Raw genomic sequence first — 25,445 nt, 5'->3', positions numbered from 1 at the left:
CATACTACACAAGTTCAGCTTACTTTGAACAGGTAGAAATAAACTTGCTTGGTGTCTGCATCTTCTTCTTTGTGGACACAGGTGAACAGATACTCTACATCCAATACAATCCCCAGAAGCCTATTCATTTCTTCTTCAGACACGTTCTCCAGGTGTGAAACATGCGCAGCTAAACGAAATAAAAGTCCAAATCTGTAAAAAGCCTGCTGACAGAACCAATAGCACATGCATTCCCTAGGTTATCTCAAACTAAGCTATAATGGTAAAGGCACTGATCCTGTAATAACCTACTTAAGCTGAACACCTTCTTAGAGGTAACTGAAATATGTATCACATCGGAGCAATTTTTAAAGGTAGTGCAGTGGTGGCAATTCCCACAGCAGAAGAAGGATGGCTGGTAGGAATCACAGTGTCTGTTAACACTTAAAACTGACCACAAAAACCCTGCTGACATAACTATGTTGCAATATATAAATAACCACACGCATTTTTGTCCAGGTACTATGCTTTTGAGACAAGGTTTTTTGACTAAATATAATAAATCCATAATTCCCATAAACTACGTAATCTAGGTGTTGAGTAGCACCTTATCGTGTGAGGATTAAAAAACCATACCAAACAAAAATCAGCTCCATAAATACAGTTTTGTTTCAAAGTGGACATTATTGGCTAAGTCTCTTACTATCACGTAAAGTCAAACTATGCTTTTTGCACACTATACTAACAAAGCTTTTGCAGACTGCACATGCTCATTTATTCAGAAGTTTAAAAAGAAAAAAAAGCATCTTTTAATGTATCAAATTTTCAAGCTACAAACTCCCTTTTATCATCTCCAAAGATAAATACAGATCCACATCTGTTATTTTCAAAAGCTTGAGGTTTCTACAAGTGAAGCAGGACATTCATTTCAAGCTGGTTTGAACAACTGGCCCCAGGAAAAGAGAAGGCAAAAAGCCCCGAGAAGTCAATTCCCAGAAAGAGGATATTGCATTACAAAAAGCAATGACCTTCTCTGACTCCAGGCCTATGTACGTGGTTATGCACATCCTTTTGTCCGAAAGGACAAGACAATATCCTTTAAAAGAAAAGGAAAATTACTTACAAGGTTGGACATATAAGTTTTTCTATAAATTTAACCAACATTTACTTCTTAGATAATTATTATATAAACTTAGATATGCCAGTGCAATTAGGACTGGTAAGCAATTTTCAAAGCAAATCTGATTCCTTAGTGAGGTACGAAGCAGGGAGTAATAACAGGACTTGAACACAATCCTATTTATTGGCCACCTGACAAATATGGTTTGTTTGGGGAAGGTTGGTATAACACCTACCAAAACATTTAAAATTTAATAAATTTGTTCAGCTTCAAGTAAAAAGGACATCGTAGCTCAGAACATTAAAAAGATGCCAGCAATTGTTTCCACTTAAATGAACACTTATAGTGTCTTAAGTTCTGAATATATGCTCAGAACTGAAAGGGGGCCGGAGGAAGACATCATGATCTTTCTTTAAGAACAAATATTCAGCATTCTGGGCAGAATAAAACCATTTTGTTTCTGTCCTTGAGCCAGATATGAAGGTTTAATATTCCCAGATGTCTGTTCTGATCTTGCAAAAGTAATAAATTCCCTTCTAGATGAGCACTGCATTAGAAATTGATAACATACCAAAGAAACCTTGCACTCGACTAACAAATGAATAAAACATCAGCATAAGAAGCCATTTCCATGCAGTTTCCATAACAATACTGAAAGTTACCTTGACTACTTACTTGCTGTACTTAAACATTTTATTAGAGACTTATTACCCACAAGGTGAATCTAAAAGCAACATATTACCAGAGTGCATTTACTACCTGTTACCATTTACTGTAGTGTCACCAGTGTTGCTACATCAGCCCAACAATCTTTCTTCAGATGATTACAGCCCTTTCCTAAATTCTTGTGGCCATTAGCAAACCTTTTACTAAATCAAAGCTTTTGTACACTGACGTTAAACACTGCATTACTTTTGACTAGCATTACACAGTCCCATCCATCTGCATTGCCCAACCAGTACAACCTTCTTCAGCTGCTGTTGAGTACGGCCAGTGCAATGATAAGAAGACCTGTTAATTATTTTAGTTGTGCAACTTCAATAAGCAAGTACTTTAGTGTATGATTGAGGAGCAGTGAGAAAATGGATTAATGAGAAAAGTGTCCACAGTCTACCTCAAAATCAGTGTGTACATAAAAACGCTAGTGATCTATACAGGACAGGCAAACCAAGAGATACTCGAATATGCTACATAAAAGTGCATAGCAAGAACGGAAGACAGTGCTGGGGGAAAAAAAGGGAGACTTTGTATATAATGGGCTAACACATTAATTAACTAGTTTTAAAAGTGAATCAAGACTGAAAATGTTTACCAGAAGGCAACTGCACCAAACCAATCAAATACAAAAGAGAAAAGAGCCTCTGACTATGTAATGTGTTCTTGACATGGGTATAGACTGAATTCTCCCGAGACCCAAGTCAGTCACCACTTTATGGTAGTGATGCAATACATTGCCCAAATAAAAGAAATATTCATTAAAAACCCAGTACTGAGCCAGGCCATGGGGCTGAGCCACAAATAGAAGAATATAAGTCATACATAAGTAGGCAAAATACAAGAAAATAATACAAAATGAGTACAAACCATAGGCATGTAGACAGAAATAAGCTCTATAAGCTAATACACGCCACCAAACAACTTTACGCACCAAAAACTGCACTGCTTGAAGACTGAACCATACCCCCAAAAAGGGAAGTCTTAAACAAGACTGATGCATGAACACGGGCTGGCAGTGTGCACTCGCAGCCCAGAAAGCCAACCATATCCTGGGCTGCATCAAAAGGAGAGTGACCAAGAGGTCAAAGGAGGTGATCCGGCCCCTCTACTCTGCTCCCCTGAGACCTCACCTGGAGTATTGTGTGCAGTTCTGGTGTCCTCAACATAAAAAGGACATGGAACTGTTGGAACAAATCCAGAGGAGGGCCACGAGGATGATCAGGGGACTGGAGCCCCTCCCGTATGAAGACAGGCTGAGGAAGTTGGGTCTGTTTAGCCTGGAGAAGAGAAGGCTGCGTGGAGACCTAATAGCAGCCTGCCAGTATGTGAACAGGGTCTATAGGGATGCTGGGGAGGGTCTCTTCATCAGGGACTGTAGTGACAGGACAAGGAGTAATGGGTTAAAACTTAAATAGGGGAAGTTCAAATTGGATATAAGGAGGAAATTCTTTCCTGTTAGGGTGGTGAGGCACTGGAATCGGTTGCCCAGGGGGGTTGTAAGTGCTCCATCCCTGGCAGTGTTCAAGGCCAGGTTGGATGAAGCCTTGGGTGGGATGGTTTAGTGTGAGGTGTCCCTGCCTGTGGCAGGGGCGTTGGAACTAGATGATCTTGAGGTCCTTTCCAACCCCCTAACTATTCTATGATTCTATGATTGCCTTCAGAAGAAAATATTAGATTAAAAATAAAAAAAATAAAAAAAAAAGGCAAAATTCCCAAACATCCTATATTTTACATCAGGTATGGCTTTTACCAGACAGGAATTTCTACATCGCTATTTCAATGGCTCTCCAAGGAAGAGAAAATGCGGTGTAGATGATAATCTGAAGCCTACACACCTTGTGGTCACTCTGGTTTTAAAGGCATTCAGCAGGAGCATGCTAATTTAGAGGAGATGAATAGGAAAATTATCCTGGAAAACACTGATGAAAGACATATTTCTGCCAGTAAAGTGAAGAAGCACACAGCAATTCATTACAGTTATTTCCAAGGAAGCATCATCCTTATTAGCTGAAGTCAGAATAATAAGAAATATTACCTTTTCTAAAACCAGCAATAAAAAAAACAATGCAGTTTGTTCCATAAGGTACACTTGATGGTACTGGTTTTATAGTGCTGATTTTCCTTGGCTCCTGCAGGTAAATTTCCTGCAGGTAAACCCAGAGGACTGGGATATCAAGAAAGGAAAGGAATCTGCTGAAAAGCCCAGAAATAGATCAGATGTAGCTAGAGCATAAAATGAAAAGGGGGGAAAACAGAAATAAATCCCAATTTAAAAAATCCTACACAAAATGGAATCATCAAACAGTTAGGGTTGGAAAGGACCTTAAGATCATCTAGTTCCAACCTCCCTGCCATGGGCAGGGACACCTCACCCTAAACCATGTATTTTTAAACACAGACAAATAAATGATCCATTGTGAAGGTTTTAGATTTTCTTATTTCACTGTCCTAAGGTTTGGACATCAACAAAAATTAAATAGCAACCGCTGCTTTTCAATTAATTCTGAATATTATTTTAGCTCAAATTTTATTCAATATTTGCTAATATACATAGAAAAGGTGATCAGCTTTTATTTTGGATGCACAAATTCTTAAAAAAACAATACAGTGATTCACCACACTTTTTCAGGCTTTGTGGGTAAATTATTATTTATTATTACTCTGAAAAGAGCTAAACAAACCCACAACAGTGTTTGACAGTGGCTTTTGAGCAGTTGCTTCCAAGATATGCAAGCTGTCTGCACAGCCACTTAGACAATGCTAAGATGTACAACCCCAGTATTCTCTTCCATGACACAGAATAGGGACAGTTCGTTCTGTAGGTGAGAGTACCTGCTTTAGCAATGTTCAGGAGTATTTTACAGTTTATTCTGTACTAAGAAAACCTAATACAGCCTACAGGAGAGAGTCATTCATGTTGTGACTAAGGCTGCTGACAGATAAAACCATGTGAGATTAATGCATATGTTACAAGAAGTATTAAAATTGTTATGGGTAGCTTAACAGTGCTTTTGCATTTCAGAACATATGTGTTGTTAGAAGTTGTACCTTAGTCCATTTTCTTCAAAACTCATTTTAGGGTATTTTAATCTAAGTTATGGACATTTACACCCAACCATGACCCCCATCTCTAGGTGTTGCCATGACATCTTGACTTTTGTCTCACAAGAGCAGAGCAGAGATTCCTGGGTACAGGCACATGGACTGCAGGAGCAAGGTCAAAGCTTACCGAGAGCATGGCTGCAGCTGCGGCAGGGCTCTGCGAGGCTCACCACCACCTGCTGCAGCTCTGCCCGGGGCGGTGTGGGAGGCGGGTTGGGGTTCTTCCACCCATTGCATTTACAGGATTCCTCAGCCTAAAATCAAAGCAAAGGGGTATCGATCAACACTGCAGAACACAGACACTTCCTGAAATTGCGTTTTCAAGGGCAATAAAAACTAACATTAACTACAAGTTGGGGGTTTGGGGTTTGTTTTGGTAGGGGGGTTGGGGTGTTTTATTATAGTCGCAGGTTTGTTCTTGCTTTTTTACCTACCACACAGCTAGGCTTTATCTTCTGGAAATAATTAGAAATAGTACTCCAAACAGAGAGATTAACACCATTCTAGTAAGCTCAGAAAAATATATACACAAAGTCTGGCTAATTCCTTCACAGAAGCCCTCACTAGTGAAAGAAGTATCCAAACATTTACTGTACCAACATGTACAGCTCCTGCCACCAAGACAGTTCTAATGATTTAAACACAAACAGGTTATCAAACAGGCAACACGTTTATCACTACCTCATCAATTATATTGGCAACAAGGAATCACGCAACTGAAACCAAGCCTATGACAAGCCAAGCAGGGCTAACTAAATATTGAAATAAGCAAACAATAACTGCACTATAGGAGGATGCTCTCTGAGGCAAGGCTTGGATACAAAAGCAACAGATGCCCAAGACAGTGATGCTTCCAATGCAACTTGATACTTACTCTGAGAAGTTTATTTACACTCACTAGGTATGAAACACCACAGAAAGACTGCAGTTAAAAGGGGTGGTCATGAAGGGAGAGGTTGTAACTTTGGTAATCATGTCTCAAATTATTCAGAAGTTGGAAGTATCAATTCTAGTTACTCAAAGAGGAGCTTTATAGGACGGGATTTTCTGCATATCCAAAAAACCTTAGTTGTTTTTTTGGTAAAGTACTTCTAACATCATTCATGCTCCTATTTGAACATCTTATTGGAAGGAAAGCATACTTTTCTGCTGTTCAGGTATCTGTGCACTGGGCTGTCACAAGATACTCATGAATTTGCACTGCCAAGACCTCAGTGAGGAAAGTATGCCAACTGCTGCATAATATTTATGACCGAAACACCCTTAGCAGGAAAAAATGTGATGCTAATATATCCAGCACTAATGTGTAATTTTTCAAAACCAATTTTGAATATACTTAATGCAATCTATTTCAGGAACCTATCTCATTTTCCTTTCATGTTTCCAAATCCCACCTTACCTAAGGAAGAAGCACCCAGAAGAAACAGAAAGGATCACAGCTTGACAGCTACTAAGACTGACAAGCTGTGTTGATTGATGGCAAATTGTTCTTCCAAACTAATTTCAATATTCAGCAATCTGAGCACCAAGAAAACTGCTGCCTGCACTTTGCTAAGCACCACATGAGGTTTTCACCGTCTCTAATGTTTAAGTACTTATCCAGCTGGGCTCCTGGCCCCTGGTGCCATAGCCTCTGCCCACATCCAGGGCACTCTAGCAGGTACTAAGGGATGTGAGTGGCATTTTCAGCAGCCAGAGAGGACACAGAAATCCACCCCCAAGTGCCCAGCAAAAGCAGTTCCACATAATTGCCTTGGAAACGGGACGACCTACATTGCCTGAACCCCCTGGCTCTCCAAACTCACTGCGTGGGTGCAGACTGTCTGCCACCGCATGTATTTATAACGTGGCATCAGGGAGGCTTCAGTATGAAATAGAGGCAAGATTAAAACAGACTCGGGATTTTTTTAAGTCTCATAGCATGTAATAATGTTTTCTATGAGTAATATGATTGGCAGGGAAGAGAAAAAGGCACAATGTTATTTTACAGCAGAAACCACCACTTACAACTTCACAGGCATGGAGTGTCAGTTTTACTTTTGTTTGTTATCCAGACCTACATCATCTTTTAAAGTTTAATGACTAGAAAGGGAGACCAGTGATTGAGTGATACCTGTGAACCAAGGACTGCCCTGATACAGGGACTTTGGACATCTGTGAAATGATGTGAAACCTCACTTTCAATGAGCAACCCGAATTAGACAAAACCTATGCCAAACAAGCTATCCACATCTGCTTTGTGAGACAGGCAACTGTTTCTTTGCCATGAAAGTTTTTGCAGTTAAAACAAGGATAAAGTAACTGCCATACTAAAAAGTGTCAGAAAATGAGATTATTACCAAAGAAAATTCCAAAGACAATTGTAAAGAAGTTCTCAAATGAAAACTGATTGAATATTATGTTAGGAAAGTAAGATTTGATCCTTCCCATGCAACTGTTCAGACAAATGTTCAACGCTGTAAGTTACTGACAAATACTGTGCTTTTTATTAATTGCCTTAAATCATACCAAATGAAACATGTCCAAAAACATCCAAGCCCCTCAAACTAGGCTTATGCTTTTTGAGAAGTATTTCTCCAAGTGGAAGCAGTATTTCACAGAAGCTCACCACACGGTGTTTACTATCAAGCCTAAAAGCCATAAACAGTGAGTAACTACACAAACTTTAGTGTCACACAATAATTAACAGCAAAGATGCAAACAAACAGATGTATGAATCATGATAGCAGCTCAGTAAAACTGCCAAAAATAAATATCAGCCCACCCACAGAAGAATAAAAACAGCGTGCTCAACAGCAGATCTTTTCCTGCCGTCAGTAGTAGTTCTTCGCCAGATCTTTTTGAAGCAGCTGTTAATTTGTATTGTTCAAATTATTCCAGAGACCTTTCTCAAACAGCTACTAAGGTGGCTTTTTTTTCGTTAATCTCTCCATAAAACACCAGAAGCAGTATAAATGTTAACCAAGGGGAAACACAACCCAAAAAGGTCCTCTTTAGAACTGAGCTTTCATTGTAGATGTTGACAGTGCAAGTATTTTGCAGTGAATACGCAATGCACATTCCTCAGTGGCTTAAATTGCTGAGTTGTTTTAAGGCTTCCACGGCATTTTGTTCATTCAGTCCTTTCGTTGACTATCTTCAGCTTTTCCCTTTCTTTCTTCCTTTTCTTAAGTGCCACTCATCTGCTTTTCATTGCAAAATAAAGTATGACTTCACCTCCTCAAAAACTTAATTTAAGACCAAAACAGTTTTGAGGGGAAGAAGGAAAAGCAGCATATGAACTATCACATCCAGCCCTTGGAGCCTTGTTTTCTGTGACATCTGCATAGTTTTGATAAAACTGCTGGAGAAAGCTGGGGACTTCTGCCTTATTGAAGCCTGCAAAGTAATGACTGTCATCTTTGCAGGCCCAGGGATCACCAACACTTCATCTTCATTGGCAGTTTTTAATAAAATTGGATGAGTTTAATGTTATAAAACACAATTAAACATTGTTGCCCCACCCCCCCCAAAAAAAAAAAAAGTGCCAAAATTATGTACATTTTGCATTGTACAATAAGGTTTCAATCATTTTTTTGACCCCTTCCATGTTAGGTTACAGTGTGGGAAATCAAACTATCCGATATCTCTGGGCAGTGAAAACTGAAACTCTGGACAAACTAAAGTTACTGTTTCCTTTCAAATACTGAATAAACTGATAGCAGGTCAAAAATGAACAGTGGAAAAAAAAACAAACCAGCACATTTTAACATGCATTGTTAGCATTATTATTTAAAAAGGAAGCACCTGAAAGTTACAACATTGCACCGGTTTTAAGTGGGTTTCAGGTGTCTCAATGATAATAAATGAGGAATGTTACAGTAACTTATGGACTAAAACATTCCTCCCTTTTTGGGCAGTGAATATGCGAACTTCAACTAACTTAATTACAAAATAGAAGACACCAGCAGTTTTAAAACTGAATTTCAAAACAGCTATTATGCTGAACTCTCTTTCCAACTCAAAATCATACCGGCTGCCCTGTTTCATAACTGAGATGAGATGCAAAGCAGACACAACAGCTTATATATATACAACATTAGAAACCTTTCTATTTCTAGCAAGTATAATTATTCTAGAAAGAATATTTTTCTTCCCAACACAAGAGCCATGTGATTTTTTTCCTGCAAGCAAGAATCTCAAATTGATGCTTTTAACAAAGCACGTCACATAAACTATAACAAATACATGGATGAATTTAAAATGCATATTTTTTTCTTACTCAAAAGTCCAGTACCCAGCAACCAGACTGTTAGACACTGCTTGGTGAGCCACTCATACGTACCAGATGGCTGATATTCAGTTCAATGTTCAGCTTTAAGGACATGCTCTTTATTGATCAATCCAAGTATTTTACTCCCTGTATTTTCCAGTTTCACTTACGGAAGAGACTTTGGCTACCATATAAAGCTTTTATTAATAATAGCAGCCCAATTCCCACCTTGTAAAGGTAATGGAAGATTTCCTATTTAATTTAAAGGAAGATGCTTTAATTGGGCCTGTGACATTATAAAACAGATTCACCCCAATATGAAAATTATGATGCTTTAGATGTCGTATATGTCTCCTTCTGCACTTCTGCAGAAAACAATTTTAATACATTTCAAGTTGAGCTTCAAGGATCTGTACTCACACTATACAGAGCCCAGCAGTAACACAGCCAAGTCTGCCTCCTCTTAATCTGTTTTATGAAAGTCAGGGTAACTACAAATATTTAATTACAGAAACTGTGGTACATATTTACCCTGTGAACTCATATTTGTGTAGAATCAGGAAAACTCCACAGAGGTCACTCTAGGACAAGAAGTGGGGAGAAGTTCCTCTAGATTTTACTGCAGCCTCTGCCACTCACTAATCTGCCACAGGGCTTTGGTCAAGCCATCTCACATAACCCTTCCCACTCGCTGTCCATTTTGTTTATCTAAAGCACAAAGTCTTTCTTCAAGGAGGTATTATTCCCTGCTACTTGTGCGAATGCCTTAGGCTACTGGGCTCTAACTGCACTTATAAACATCCAGGCATTACTGTAAGATACACACTGAGAAATAACCAGTTTCACAGAAAACTTAGTATACTAATATATTGTACATATATCAACTTGTTTATAAGAAAAGCTCCCAGTGAGACTGGAGGGAGTTGTATTTGCACATACTGTAAACCAATAGGGGAAAGAAAAAGCTGAGAAGACTTCCTCCTACATCTTCATTAAAGATATTTATGTGTGCAAGTCACACAGTGTTGCTTTTATATAAAAGTGCCGCAAGCTTGCATGCCTAATGCTCAATTTCACACTGGATGAAACCAAAATGATGTATATAGCCATTCATACATGCACAGATACAGCAAATGCCAAATACAAAACCTGCACAACATACATCACTACTGTGATGCTGTGAGAACTGTTCCAACTCCTAATATATATCTCATTCTCCCCAAACTTGGATGCTTAGGAAGATTTGTCTTACACAGAAGAACCTGTTACCTTCTTTCCACCCCAACCTTTTCTTACTCAAGTGGAGCAGCTCAACAGCTACAAGTCTCCAATTCTTTACCAGGAAAAAGAAACAAACCCCACATTTCTCTAGCCTGGAGAGCAGCTCCCTTAACTTCATTTTCGTTCTGCTCAGAATATGCACACGCTGAATATGTCTTTGCCAGCAGTCTTTGACTACATTTCCCATGAAGAAAAGGGATCACTGAGGAAGGTCCAGGAGGTTCCTCCTGGGGACTGAGCACCCTACCCCAGAGCAGTGCCTTCACCCTCTTCTGCTGTCACCTGTGAGACTCACTTCTACACCACCACCAGCCTCCCCATCTTCTAGTGTTGCTGCTCTTCATCCCTAGCAAACACAGGCTCCCTCCCTGCCTCTGCTACTGCCAGCATCTCTGAGGTTAAGTTCCTAGTAAACTCTGTGTGCTGAATTCTGTGACAAATTCATGCGGGAGAAGATGATCAACACTACGGGATGCTTTCTGCCATTTTTTTTTTTTTTTTTTTTGTGCACTCCAACTTGCACACAGCTCTGTGTATATTTACACAAGATTCACATACAGCCACTACGTGAATGACACAGACATCCCATTTGGAGGTGGTGTCTGCCTTTTCGCACTCTTTTGCACTCACTCACGGAAACCCAAAATAAATGGAAGAGAAGTTGCAACCCATAGTAACAAAAAGTTTGAAGTTACACTCTGCACCGCTACAGTTTCTTTCAAACCACTGATGTTACCAGCCAAGCAGTGTCTTTTTGGAGCACCTGCCAGGTGTTCAGGAAGAAAAACAACACATTCTCCCATCCTGCGCCATCCTTCCTCCTTTATCCCACAGGAGAAGTCACTTGATTAGTTTACAAGGAGCTTCCCCTCTGTCTACTTGCTTCTGTTTTGAGATCTGAACGCAAGCTGCATGCCAGGTAATTACTGAAGAGAAGTGAAACAGCAAAGGTTGGTTTTCCACTTTAATCTGCGCACAGAGCAGTGTTCAGAGCTGTGGCTGTGCCTAGATCCTGGCTGAAGAAAAAGGCTCTGAGATATCCCCAGCCACAGGTCCTGTTCCATCCGTTACTAGAGCGCCAATGGGGCATGCACCCTGGGCTTCCTACAGAAGAGGGCCAGCAAGGACACCCCAGCAGAGCACCAGCAGTACAAGCTATCACCATGCAGACAACACCCTTTGGGGCAACACTCCTCAGGAGAAGGCTTTTGCCCTCACAAAGATCATCTGGAGATACATCCGGAAGAGAACTGACCAGGGAAGAAAAAAAAGCAATTCACACAAACATACTCCTGACAGACAGCTTCATTTAACAGCAAGCCTTGGCAGCAATAAAAAATGAGGGTGCAAAGGGGACTACGCACTGGGAAAGCTTCCACCTACACCACACAGCCGCCAGTTTCAAGTACACCAGCTGCTCTTTTAACTTGCTGACACCAGTGTAATATTGCAATGTCCATGTATGCACCAAAGCTGAAGCAGAGTTGCCTCCACATTTGGCAACAGCCAAGAAACTGAAATGCATGTGGCTTCCTCAATTTGCCCTCACATGGCAGCATTGCACCATGCCTTCAGCACACAGCTAAAGCTCCTCGCACCACCAGGCAGGACTACAGAGCTGTACTGTGATGCTTCCTCACGTACATCAGCATTTAGCTTGGCCTTTCACTTAACATTTGTTGCTTAACAACAAATTTGTTGTTCACCCTGGAGAACAGAAGGCTCCAGGGAGACCTTACAGCAGCCTTCTAGTACCTAAAGGGGGCCTACAAGGAATCTGGAGAGGGGCTTTTTACAAGGGCATGTAGTGATAAGACAAAGGGGAATGGATTTAAACTGCAAGAGAGTAGATCTATGTTAGATACTAGGAAGAAGTTATTGTGAAGGTACTCAGACACTGGCACAAGTTGCCCAGAGAATCTGTGACTGCCCCATCCATGGCAGTGTTCAAGGCCAGGCTGGATGGAGCTTGGAGCAACCTGGTCTAGAGCAAGGTGTCCCTGCCCATGACAGGGGGTTGGAAACAAATGATCTTTAAGGTTCCTTCCAACCCAAACCACCCTGTGATTCTATGATTTGCCATCAGTATGAGAACAGAGAAAATGAAACGCACATTTCTCACAATCAGCTATTTTCAACGCTCCAAGCATTAGTAAGGGATCTGACATCAGCACTGCCAACTTGAACATGTCAGACCCACTGTGCATCCAGGAATCGCCCTGACAGCAGCAGCGCGGCCAAAGCTCAAGAGAGAGCACGCTGGGCCTGCTCTGCACGCCGCATGTGCACGCACAGCTGCGCTGCCACAGACCCGAGGGCAGCAGCTCTGACCAAGCCCCCCCTTATCTCCATCAAACAGGCAAGTCCCACTTCTCCCACCGAGAACAGAACCGCGGGGAAAGTGCTCGTGGAGGGAAGCCCAGGGCAGCTCTCCCGAGTACGAGGGTAGGCGCTGGAGGAGCGATCCCGCCGGGGCAGGGTGCAGGTGGACGGCGGTGCCTGCTAGCTGCCCGGGTCCCGGACACCGAGACAGCGCTACGTGACCGGCGGGGACACAACCTTCCCAAAGCCGGAGGTCGCGCCTCTTCGCTCCTCTGCCAAAGCAGCTGGTGACGGTGCCAGCCCGGAGCAAAGGCTCTAGCGGTGTCAACAGCGAGGCCGCCGCCGCGCCCCGGACAACCGGCGGCGCCTCCCTCCTCTGAGGCCGGGACAGACCCCAACGGGTGTCCCCGCTCCCCGCCGGGATGTTTACGCGGGGGGTAGCTGCGGTCGCAGCGCTGCTAACCCAGCGCTCACCGCCGGCACCGGGAGCAGCCCCGCCCGCCGCTGCCTCCGCGGAAGGACGGGCAGACAGACGGACGGCGGGGACGGGCACCTCCGCTCCGCCCGGCTGGGGAAGGCGGAGGGCGGCGCTGCCGGCGGACCCGCGTTCCCTGCGCTCGGGGTTTATTTTGCGCCCGTCGGATCCACAGGCACCGCCACTTCCGCGGGGAGCGCAGGGCTGCAGCCGGGCCACCTCCCCCGCGCGGCACAGCCCTTCCCCACCGCCTCCTTCCCCTCCCTCCCGTCAATCCCCACCCTCCTTGGGCGGGTGGGCGCCCGCGGCCGGGTACCTTGCAAGCGGAGTAGACGCCCAGCTTCTCCAGCTTCTTAGCCCGCGGCGCGGCGCGCAGCTGCGCCTTCTTCCCGGCGGTGCGCGCCGAGCCGGGCCCCCCGGGGCTCTCCGCGGCGCTGCGGGCCGGCCCCTTGGCGGCCACCCCTCCGGCGGCCGGGGAGCCCTGCTGCGGCCCGCCGCCGGGGCCCGCCGCTCCGGCTCCGGCGCCGCCTGGCTCCGCCATTCCCGCGGAGCGCCGGCAGCCGCCGGTCCGGCCGGCCGGCGCGGTGCGGTGCGCCCGGCCCTAGACCCTCCCCTTCGCCGCGCCGCCGCCGGCTGCTCCCCGGGGCGGGGGGGGGGGGGGGGGGGGGCGGGAGGAGGGACACGCCGCTCCGCGGGCGGCTCCTGCCCCGCCGGGAGGGGGGGGGGGCGGCACCCGGCGCTGCGCGCGTCCCTGCGCGCGTCCCTGCGCGGGTCCTTGCGCTGGAGCTGCGCGGTGACGGGCGGTGCCCTGCGCCCCGCGGAGCAGCTGATGGCGGCGGCCGGTACAGAGCAGCCCGGGGGGCTGTGGGGAAAGTCGCCCTAGAAAGAGGCAGCACCGGCTGCGCGCCTGAGGCCCGGTGAGCCCGCGGAGCTGCCCAGCCTCGGTTCCCCCTTGTAGTGACAGTACTTTGTTTGAGTTAACCATTGCATCTCCGCACTGCGCGCTTTGCAGCCGCCTTTAAATGATGTGTTTTTCCCGCAGCTGGCTTCTAATTCAATATATAAACATCAGTCAGTTTCAAATCCTCTCGCTCAGCTCCTCTCATCATGGTTTTGGGGCTTGTTTGTTTTGCTTTGGGGGTTTTATTTGTTCACGGACAGGTGTTAACGGCAGGTCAACTTAAATTGTCTCAAAGGGATTACCTTTTAATTGGAAGATAAAATTAAGTGGTCCCGTCACAGAAACTGCACTCCATGCACGGAAGCACACTGCCTTGGTTTTGAGGCGGTTACGCTTCGTTGCACGTATGTAAAACCCGTGGTCGAGCTGCGAGAAACCGCAAATGACAATTGTATAGTGCGGCATCACGGTTTAGGAGGTCGGGATTGAGGCTGGGCGTTTGCCTGGGATCTGTGGCTCTTTGATGTGTAAACCTGGAGTAGCAATATTACTGCGGAAGGAATCACAGCATGTGGACACCCAGGGCCTTGCCACCTTGCTTTGGGTGCGCAAAGAAGACTCCAGACTTGTGTGAAGTTAGGAGTAGTATGCGAAGTGGGAGAGAGAGGGAGAAAACATTTTCCATGTGGTCTCCCTCTTCCATCACCTTCTCAGCTCCTGGGGATGTTTTCAAGCACCAGATTATGCATCGAGCTGGCATAAATGGGGGCGTGGGGGGTGTGGAATAAACGCTGTAGTATTTTAAAGAAAAGGGGATCTGGGCTTGGTAGTTTGGGGTTTTTCGGCTGAGGTTTTAAAATCAACAGGGAGTTGATGGTGGGGCGGAGACGGAGGAGGTTGGGACCTGGCCCGCGGCGGAGGCAGGGGCTGGCTTCGGGCTTCGCAAGCAGCCGTGACAGCGACCCATAAGATGGCTGCTGCCATCCCCGGGGCTTTAAGACGGACTGTTAAGGTGGAGGGAAGGCTGCCCTCGGCGGCGTCGGCCCCGAGCGTAGCGGAAAATAAAGGGAAACAAACCCTCCCGTGTGTCGTAAATTTGAGAGAGAATTGTAGGGGGGTTTAACTATTTTTTAGAGTGCCTGAATCTTATTTTCAAATAACAGATTAGCGATGTTTGTAACAGCCACTTAGAACCTCTTCGCTTGCATTTTTCCTGCCGGTTTGAAAAGGAAACTGCTCTTGCTTAGCTTCACTTTCAGCTTTCCCACTGCGCTTCCTCGGTAGCAAATGTTACAAGTGAAGAGTGCATCTGGAGCAACGTGTGCCTCCTGTGGACCACTTAATATCCGTGCCTGAACACGGACAGGCAGTTTTTCTGGGAGCTGTAGCCCCAAATCCCCAAATATGGGATTTATTTTTTTACTTTTTTTATTTTCTTTTTTTATTTTCTTTTTCTTAAAAGACAACACCAGCTTCTCCTTTAAACAGCAATTAATGATAATTAACCTACCATTAAGGTTGCCCACAAATGAATTACCAGCTTCAACTGTGAAAATACGATTGCTGTTTTGCTAAGACCACTCAGTGTGCATTTATGCCTGAAGCTGCACACGGGGTGTTCCTAACATTACAGCCTAGGCAAACAACCTTATTCTTTCACCTTATTCTTCAGGGTCCTTAAAAGTCTGAGAAGCTTTTGCTTCCATTTAAATAAAATCAAAGAGAGGAGTTGTCATAGAGTAGATACTTTGGTTAAATGCCCGAATATTTGTTTACATTTCATGATGTGTTTTGTGAGGGTGTAGTGGGAAAAACACTGCCCTATTCCATACTGTAAGGCACCAGCTAGTATACATATTAAAAATACTTTTACTACAGTCCTTTCTCAAATCCTCAAAAGCAAAGCTATCCTGCAATACTGTGTCTCTTTTTCATCCCCTTTTTATCTTGCTGCTCACTGGATAGCCAGAACAGTAAGTACCAGCCTGTGGCTAGGGATACAGTTACTATAGTAACATTTATAAACACAGAATTCACTACACATGTAGAACTACTGCTTACTGGGAGTGGCTTAGAAAGAAATCACTCTTTAGCTGCAAATAGGTAAGTCTTTCTCTTTTTTAAGTCTGATTTAAATCATCACTCTCATTCTGTGTGCAAATGCATTGTTTAAAAAATAAAAAGAAAAAAGCTTGACTTTGTTAAACTGTTCCAGTGACAGGTAAGATGTTACATTCAGTAATAAATGAATAAGGAAGGAAAAGGTCAGTTGCCAGCTGGATGGGACTATAACCTGGGCTGTGTTGACTGGTGGTAGCTTCAGTAAATATAATTTGGCTGTAGCAGGTTACACTAAGTTAGGAAAAAATTAAGAATTTGGTCTTTGATGGCCGAGTGTATAGATTACATTCCAATTTCGTATATCCAGGCTGGCTTTTTCTGTTGACTGAATTTACAAGCAAGTACATGTTGATTTTCTACTTGCAATGTGTGTGTAACTCTGAGCACAGCAAAATCATTCTAGTGCTTATATTGAACATGCACTATGAAGATACTGAATTAGACTCAAACTCCATGCGCTGTCTGAAAAACCCTCACCACGTTGCTCAGTTCCTGTCCTTTGGGGCATGACAGTGTATATGCACAAGTGGAACTGACTCTGGAACTGGCGTTTAGGAAGCAATGGTGGGAGCTGAGTAAGATAAGCTGCCCGCTGCCTGCCTCTGCGGCTCTGCTCCCAATCTCAGGTGAGTGGCTGGGTGTCTTCAGGAAAACCACTTATCTGGATTGAATTAAGCAAGCCCGGAGTGGGAGGAAACATGAATGCCAGTCCATGCGATTCTCCTCAGATCGCTGTCATTCTGCTGGTAGTCCTTACTCATTGCTCCCAGGAGAAATGCATCTCTTGTTTGCTGTTCTCCCTGAATTCACTCCTGACACTGAACAGGCTTAAATGCAGGAGAGTGTGTGCTATTCCAGCAAAGGAGGTGGCTGCATTCTTGATGTCACAAAAGAGGAAATTAAAATTCAGTTTAGGGTGTGCCTGACGCCTGGTTATTGCCTAGTTGTCATTTAGGGCTTTTGGGGCCTATCTCGGTCACATAAATTAAAGAATGAGTCAACTAATAGCAGCCTTATGCTGAATGCTGAGATGGACCTCCCAGCCCACAGCTGAGCCCTAGAAGCCTCCTTTTTACCCCTCATCCCCATCTCCCAGCCTAGTTGGAGCCCTCTGTCCCTCTCTTTTGTTCAAGTTGGACTTTCTTCCTGCTCTCCCACCTGTTTTTATTCTTGCCATTCAATGCAAATGTGAAAAGCCAAGCTCTTTTCCCTCCAGGGACTTTCTCTGAGTATAAAATCCTATTGTGTCCTTTCATTAGCACATTCCTTGTGGGTGAAGTGGCCTCCCTCTTGGCCACCACACGCTCAGGACTGCTATCAGTATTTTATGAATCACTGGAAGTATGAAGAGTACGAAAGTTTTGTTCATTATGCTGTCTCCAGCATCTTGTCAGCTTCCCATGGTGACTACATGTGACTTTTATAATGCAGATGGCAGGCCTTCCCACCACTAAGCTTTGTCTGATGTGGGGAACCTCGCAGAGGAGGTTTTTTAACCTTCCTTTAAAAATTGGGTAATTTTTAAATTACATGCAGGAAAAATAATGCAGAAAATGTCATTGCAACACTCGTGGCTGTTTTCGTAACACAAACTTCTTGTCAGTGATGGAGCACTTGGCAGTTTTTATTCAGTTCGTGCCCAGAGGATGCTCTTCCTGACAGTAGTCAGAGTTGTGATTTAACACAAACCAAGCGAGAAAACTAAAGGCGGGGCTCATGCAGCACAGGGAATTTACTGCCTTTGCCAGTACAATGTGAACTGTGTATGCCAAGTTCAGAAGCTGCTTGTTAAAGTTCTTTAGCCATCTGAAGTCACTATGTAGGCTTATGCTGTGTTGTTTTGTGGTAGTGAGAGCTCTAGGTTGCTTCATGCAAGCATGGGATGGACTGCCTATTTTGCCCTTACTTTTTCTCTCTTCTGCCTCGCCACATTGTTTCTCTAACATCTTTTTCTCTGTTTCCTGTTACTTAACTCATGGCAGAGATCCCTGCAATTCTGTGGGGCCCCATTAGTGTACTTTGGCTGTGCTTTGGGGGTTTTGCCAGCCACCCCATGCCCGTGTAGGACAGGTTGGTCGGTGCTGGCAGCCAGACCCCTGGGATGTTGGCACAGGTTCAGCTGGCAGGAGTGGGAGGGAAAGGGTATCTTTCTTTCTGCTACCTGCACCCAAGTAGCTGCTGATTGGGCACCCTTGATATGACACTGGTTTAGGCAATAAAACTCTGCACAGGAAATGCCTTATATTTCTGTAAGATGAAGTTACACTGGCCTAAGCACATCTGACTGTGCAAGCTAATCCTGGGCCCTCCCCATACCTGTGTGGGAGAGCACCTGGGAGTCCTAAGAACCAGGGACACAACTGCATGCAAGACTACTAACCATGTGGCTAAGCTGCAAGGACTAAACAGCTTAAAAACCTCCATTTAGGCCAACTATAACTGTGGTGAGTGTGATTGGAAAAAGCAGAGGAACCTCAGGAGCACAGAAGCAACCCCAGATGAGGGCTTGTGGGGTTAGGGCGTCTCTGGGAGGAGAGTGCAGGAGGCACGGTTACGTTGTCTTTACCGGTCTTCCATCTTCTGCCACAGCTTTCTCTTTGTGGATCCCAAAACCTCATATACCGCCCTCTCCCATGCCAAGACCAGCAGGCTCAGGGCTTCACAGCCTCTCTGCCCTATGTAGAGGCTCAGTGGGTTATGAACTGGCACCTCTGGCCCAACAAGACACTCATTTACTGGGAAGGGGTGCAAAATATCTGGAGTGCCAAACGGTTTTGCCATTGCTTTGCTACTCCCATTTCCCAGTTCAATGTACCCTCCCAGCCGAGGAGCTGTGCCTTTGCCCAGGCAGAAAGTGCCACAGATTATAACTCTCATGTAAGAGGACCTAATGATGGGGAATGCTTCCACTTCATAGAATGACACAAAACCGGTGGGCCTGGAATGTCAAGATTCCAGTTTTGGACAACACTTAGGAAGATAAATAAGGATACTAATTATCCTAATTTATTCCACAATTATTTTAATTATTAATTGCTTCCTTCTTTCTTGCCTATTATCAGGTCTTAGAGGTGGGAGCGTTCCCAAGTCCTGAAGGCAGGCTCTGCCCCCAGCATGCTCCTGTGACTCACCAGGTTCATCTTCATCTCTTCCCACACCTTTCATAACAAGACTTCCTTGAAGCTGTGGTAGTGCTTCTGGGGATACAGTAAGCAGGCTACTACGCACACCTAAGTTGACTCACTTAGGAGATGTCTTCTTCCTTCTACATCACTCCTTCTGCAGCTGGTTTTGGAGGATAAGGCCAGCTCTGCTAAACTGGTGGAAGGTGTAGGGCATGGCTGCTGGGCTAGCAAATGAATTTGGGTTTTCAGGTGAAGAGTTTTTCAGAGATCTTACTATGAGCTTAAGGAAGGCTGTGTAAGGAGTTTCACATATTAGCTGTTTGCATACTGCAGGGCACTGTCAAGCTGCACCAAGTCAAATGGTGCCTGCTTGGCTGGGGCTGGTGGCATCAGGCACAATGCTGCTCAGGGAAACAGTCCCGGCTATGCCAAGAGTCACTGCCATGGTTTCTGTAAGTAGGTGTGATGCATTCTCGAACAGTTTTCCAGAGGAGGCGCTAACTGTGTGAGAGAGGAAGGAAATCGGAAGAGAAGCACGGCTGAACACATGAAGGCGGTGAAGCTGTGTTGTGGCATCACAGGCACTTAGGAAAGGGGAGAACTTAGAGGGAAGTGCTGGCTGAGGCATGAGGTAAAGCAGGGAAGAGGGAAAGACAAGCAAAGAAGCCAATGTTCATTCAGCAAGAACTTGAGCAGTGAGGGCTGTTTATATGTATTAGATGATAACATTGTGATGAGAAGCTCAGGGAGACTGTGACCTCCATTTTACATGGCACAGCCCTTCTTTGCCTCCTGTCACCTGAAGGCAGGCAGGCATCTTCCCCGTGGTGGTTTCAGCGGTAACAGCCATTGTTTTCTGAGACCACAAGTATGTGGCAAATAATAAGCAATAATAATACCAGATCTCACAGAGGAAGGAGTTCAGGATGAGAGATTGTGTAAGTTAAATTCTGACTGTGACAACTGTAAGGAAGAAACATGCTCTGGGTGGAGACAGAAACGTGTCAGAGGGAGATGACTGCATAAGGGACTCTTCTGTTTGGATACAAATCAGATCCTGGATCCTCAAAGCTCAATGGCACCTTTGCTAATTAAAAAATGAGACTGTAGTGTCAAACTGCAAAAGGCTTACCGGGGTGATGGTATCCTCTGCCATATGAGCCTGTGGTCTGCAGCATCATGCTTTGCCTCTTTTACAGACAAGGCAGTGTACAGCACAGGCAGAGCAGTCTCCCTCTCCTAGGAGCAAGACTAAGCACTTACCAAGAGGCTCTTTGTTGTGACACAAAGAGGAAATATGATGTATCCCCCCTTGAAAACATACGCATTCTCAAACAGTGGTTCACTCCCTATTCTTCTACATTTTCTATTTTTTTTGATCTGCTTCTATTTTCAGCTCAGAACATTAAACAGTGTTGGGTTTTGGCTCCCAAAATAGGCACAGAGAAACCGCAGTGAGCTAGAAAGCTGAATTTTGTTCTTTGCTCTCTGAGGATGAGTGCTTTAGCTTCATGTATTGTGCTGTCAGTATCTTGCTGTATCCTCTAACCTGACAGCAAAAAGCTTGCAAGCCTCTATCTGTTCCTTATGAGGGAAATGCAAGGAAAGAAGGAAATAAAAAACAATCTTCCTACTTCGTAAGAGATCAACAAGGGAAATGTTTTATTTATTTAATTTTTACAAGGTTTTCAGTGATTAATATAAGCAATGTGTACATACTACAAAAAATTAGGATCAGGGCTGCTTTTTTACAAAATGTAAGCCAAATGATTGCAATGAAGAGTTGCAGTATATCTATCTTGTTGTTCTACATGAATTATTATGTATATTATCCTGGTTATTTACAACTTGTAAGTAAGTAGGACTGTTTCAGTGCTCTGAAATTGTGATTTGTTAGCACTTACACCCACTTAAGAGATATAAGCATCTACAAAGTATGTGAGTGTAAAGGATTAAGTTTACTGAACTCAAACTAACATATTATTTAAAGTTTTCAATTTCCTGCCTCTAATCCAAGGAGGGTTTATATACATGAAATGTAAAATGGGTCAATAGTTAAAAGGCTGACTGAAGAAAACCTGTTTACCAGATTTTATGTGCATTAGTCCTAACTATTCTCAGGCCTGAATGCACCATCACAATGACAGCAGTGAAAACATCTGTGCCATCTCCCATTCTCAAACCCAAACCATGCAGAATAAAGAAGGGACCTATGCAAACATATTTTTGCTGTTTTTTTAATCGTGTACCTCCTTATCTTGCCGTGCTGAAGTGGTGCAGCATTTCTAGAGGAGGCCAATGCTCACCTCTTGTGGAGGTATGGACTTTCCCATAAACTGATCCTACAGCGGGTTTGAGAGCTGCAGCCACCTGCCAGCTCAGCTCTGCAAGGACAAGGCATGTTACAACATCATAAGTGGGTTTATGAGTGGCTCTGCTAATACTACAGTAGGTATCCTCTGCAGAAGAGATTTTCTTCTTAAAATTTTGTAATTGATCTATTTCAGCTGACTGGAGGCACCCGGTTCTTTAAGACACATTAATTGGGGCTGGAGGAGGCTGGGGCTTTGTCTTTGGCAGAATTTTGTCAAACAATTGTCATCACAGGTAAAAAGAGTGTGCATTCAAACACAAATCATGGAAATGCTCATAATCCACAGCTGACAAACAGAAGTGGTGCCAGAGAAGAAAATACACTTCCCAGATGAAATCCTGTAACAGAAAACAGTTGCAAAATAGTTACTTTAAGTATCAAGTTTAAAGAGAGAGCCCCACAAAAAGGATGAGGTTGAAGCAGGATGAAATTACCCAAGGCTACTCTGGCAATGTGGCTGTGGAATGGTACTGCTGCTAAACCACTGCTGTTCGCTCGGGTGCTGGATTAACAGCAGTTAAAGATTAATCTGAAGTCAGAAACCTCTGAAGACAGAGTACGATAAAAACCTATAAGCATTTTTTTCTGATATTTCTCATCCATAGGCACATAAATACTAAACACTGAAATAAACATAGTGAACTTAAATAAAAACAATATTTTCATACTCAGCAGAGAGATAATGTATTGGCTAGCAAGCTGAGCTTCTCATATGGTGTCAGGATTTTGTTGGTGCCTGTACACATGGGTCATGTGCTGATGATCTAGGGGAAAGAGGATGTTGTGCAAGCAGCTGCAAGGTTTAGCTGTACATCATATTATAGGACAGATCAGCCATTCAAACTATCAATCAATTTCATCTGCTGCCTCAGCAACATTGATATTTACAAGGTTTCTTCCCCATTCCAAATTACAGGTAGAATTATCAGTGTTGTCTACAAATAGGAGTGCCTCACGCTTTCAGTAACTTATAACTCTGCAGACATTAACTGCTCACACAGAAATTTTCCGAGCCTGAAGCAGAATAACTCGTAAAAATTCCAGGCAATATGTTTTAGCTGTTTCTATTATTAGAAAATACGTTGTTTTATATGTATTAAACCAAAATGCTAATAGCTATTTCATAGAGAATCTCCGAGATCGACATGTTTTCAGCCAGGGCTTGGAGATCTGGCTGAGACAGCATCAGTGGTTCACCTTTTATCATTGTAAATGTATCCAAATCAGAGCAAGTGACAATAGTTAAAAAGCAGCATCAGTTTCCCAGTGCTGAGTGGAGACATGCCAGCATGTAGGTGCTGAATGCAGGCAGCCCCCTCTGCACCGGCTGGCCTGTCAGGGAGTGCCTTGCCAGGACTTGCTCTGCAGTTCTGACTCTTGGGTCTGTAGCACCGGGTGCCAGACCCAAGAATAGTAGCACAGCATCAAGGAATTAAACCAAGGAGAGACTGAGCTGTGGAGGAAACTGGAGCAAGGAGCTAAAGCAGGAGGAAGGAGGTGCATGGGAACAGGTGGAGGATAGTAGCTTTGGCTGGAGAAGGGGAAGAGAGGTTTGCACTGAGGAGACCCTACGATGGCCTTGGCAGTACCTGGGCCTTGATTCCATGTTTTCAACCTCATTGCTCTTCAGTGAGCTCTGCTGTAAAGCATGTCTCTCCTTCCATCCTGACGGCTGGAAAACACAGAGGGAGCATGCTGCTCACAGGTCTCACAGTTCAAGGAGCAGGGGTGTTTCCCATGGACCTAAAAAGGTCAAACACTTGGCCCATTTGATAATAATTTTGTTCTTCATTATTCATTCTTGATTGAGAAACTGACACATTCAAAATCCACCCTACATTAAACGAATATGAACATTGAGAAATCTCTCTCTTGCAAGCAAGAAAAACAATAGAATATTGTCCACATAAACATAATTTATCTTCTGTGTGCCTAAATACAATGGTATAAGACAGGGTTTTTTCCAACTGACTCCTAAAAAGCTCACCACTTAAACCAGTGGCAACCAGTGTGATTTGATTAAAGAGACATACCAATGCTTCTGGCCCCATATTTCCCATGCAAAATTGGTACTTATTTTTTTTAATCTTAATCTTGAATATACCTTTTTTTTTTTCTTAATTTACCCTCCCAGGCAGGGATTACACTTTACTATGTCTGGAAAGTGATGAGTAGATATAGAAAAGATAATGAGGAATTACATTGTATTCACAGTTCTAACAATGTGAATGCACAGGGGTATGCGCTGAATCACAAGGAGGAAACAACTGACTAAAACCTTATTAGGTACAAGAATAATCTAAATTGTTGTGAACTTCGTATTTCCAAACTTTTCACATCTTGAATTTACTGCTGATTTTTAACATAGCTGTTAGTTACTATTTTTATATAATCTCACATTTCCCAGTTTCTTGACCACATATGCATTAGTATGCAATGATGTAATTCAGTTTACAAAAGAGTGAGACAAAGCTTAGGTAGCATAGTATGACCTAGTAATAAAATATTCAAATGTGAAAATATGAGAACTCTTCACATATTCAACTCCTCTATAGAATGACACGGGAATAAAAACCTCAGGACAAAACAAACCCACCTGATTTTGAACTTCACGGAGATGAGGAAGATGACCTGGAGAAGGTCACAGATGTATCTGATTCCAAGCACATTTAGGCTTCTTGCTCTTCATATCAGCAAACTATACATCCCATACCACCTTCTTTATCATAAAAGAACCTACAAAGCCCTAATTTTACTAGGCTTTGATAGCCCTCAAAGACTGACAGCAAAAATCTTTTGGCTTAGAGACACAAGCTAATTTCAAAATTGACCCAGATTCCTAAATATTGAGACACATTAAGCAGAAGATTGATTATTCATTTGAATTCTTTATGGATAACCACACTCCCACATCATATTGTGATCTTGCTAGTATTAACAATCCTGGTACTTTTAAGAAAATAGATAATTCTTTAATAATAAATGCATTATCAATTTGCTAAGATAGAAACTCCATACAACAGGGAGACAAGGAAGACAGGTTTGTTGTGCTTGACAACTATGGAAACAGGTCAGATGTTTTTGGGGGTTAGTTGATGGCTTTCATGGTGCAGCAGCTGCAAACAGTCGCAGCAAAGCTTCCACTTTTATTTCTTGACCAGCTTTCTCCGGTGGCTTCCTCCTATGAAAGGATAAGTGGCAAGTTCTAGATTCTTGTGCCACACTGATCAGGGGCAGCTTACAGAGAGAAAGAGATTTTTCTCTGATAAACTAGGCAATGACAAGACCCATACTTTGTGGAATGGATCCACAAAGTGTATGCCAAGCCCTTTCAGAGAATGCATAGACTTTTACCACTGGGAAGGAATGAGGTTTCCAAAGTTCACTGTAGTGGCTGTTCAGCAGTTACCTGCTTGGCAGAAGGAATCCCCAGCAAAGAGAAAGATGGCATTAAGGAAAAAGAAAGAAGACGCTTCGAAAACAACACACAACCCATTAGCCAGGACAGCCAAAGGTGTTGCAGGGTTACAGCCCATAGCTGAGAGATATGTCCACTCCACACCAGGATTTTTTTTCCTCCACCAAATAAAAGGAGAAAAAATAAGACAAAAGTTTGCTGGCAGTAGATAGCTGGAGATAAAAAGGAGCAAATGTTTTAACTTGACAACATGAAGGA

The 25,445-nt window shown here is 43.7% G+C and overlaps 2 protein-coding genes across 4 annotated transcripts in view; one reads left to right on the top strand and one right to left on the bottom strand.

Moving 5' to 3' along the window:
* The window catches only part of KAT2B (lysine acetyltransferase 2B), a 47,523-nt gene extending 33,707 nt beyond the window's left edge, over positions 1–13,816 (bottom strand). Inside the window, exons 1-3 of one of the 3 annotated variants that reach the window (XM_065666049.1) lie at positions 13,565–13,816; positions 5,046–5,172; positions 24–169 (exon numbers count right to left, since the gene is read on the bottom strand). In XM_065666049.1, coding sequence (XP_065522121.1) covers positions 24–169; positions 5,046–5,172; positions 13,565–13,789 — 498 coding nt within the window. In that variant the 5' untranslated portion in view covers positions 13,790–13,816. The remainder of the gene's footprint in view (positions 1–23; positions 170–5,045; positions 5,173–13,564) is intronic. The other 2 variants (XM_065666048.1, XM_065666047.1) reach the window with 2 other exon arrangements.
* A 1,303-nt stretch (positions 13,817–15,119) lies between these two features.
* On the top strand, positions 15,120–25,311 carry PP2D1 (protein phosphatase 2C like domain containing 1). The gene is given in 10 exon segments (XM_065668749.1): positions 15,120–15,200; positions 24,464–24,475; positions 24,477–24,543; positions 24,546–24,614; positions 24,617–24,841; positions 24,844–24,889; positions 24,891–24,952; positions 24,955–24,999; positions 25,002–25,061; positions 25,064–25,311. Coding segments are annotated over 10 exon segments (915 nt in total).
* The last annotated feature ends 134 nt before the right edge of the window (positions 25,312–25,445 follow it).

The sequence above is a fragment of the Lathamus discolor genome, chromosome 2 (genome assembly GCF_037157495.1).
Source record: "Lathamus discolor isolate bLatDis1 chromosome 2, bLatDis1.hap1, whole genome shotgun sequence".
NCBI classification, from domain to species: domain Eukaryota; kingdom Metazoa; phylum Chordata; class Aves; order Psittaciformes; family Psittacidae; genus Lathamus; species Lathamus discolor.
The sequence above is the reverse complement of the archived record's forward strand: the minus strand, read 5'-3'. Positions and strand labels throughout refer to the sequence as shown.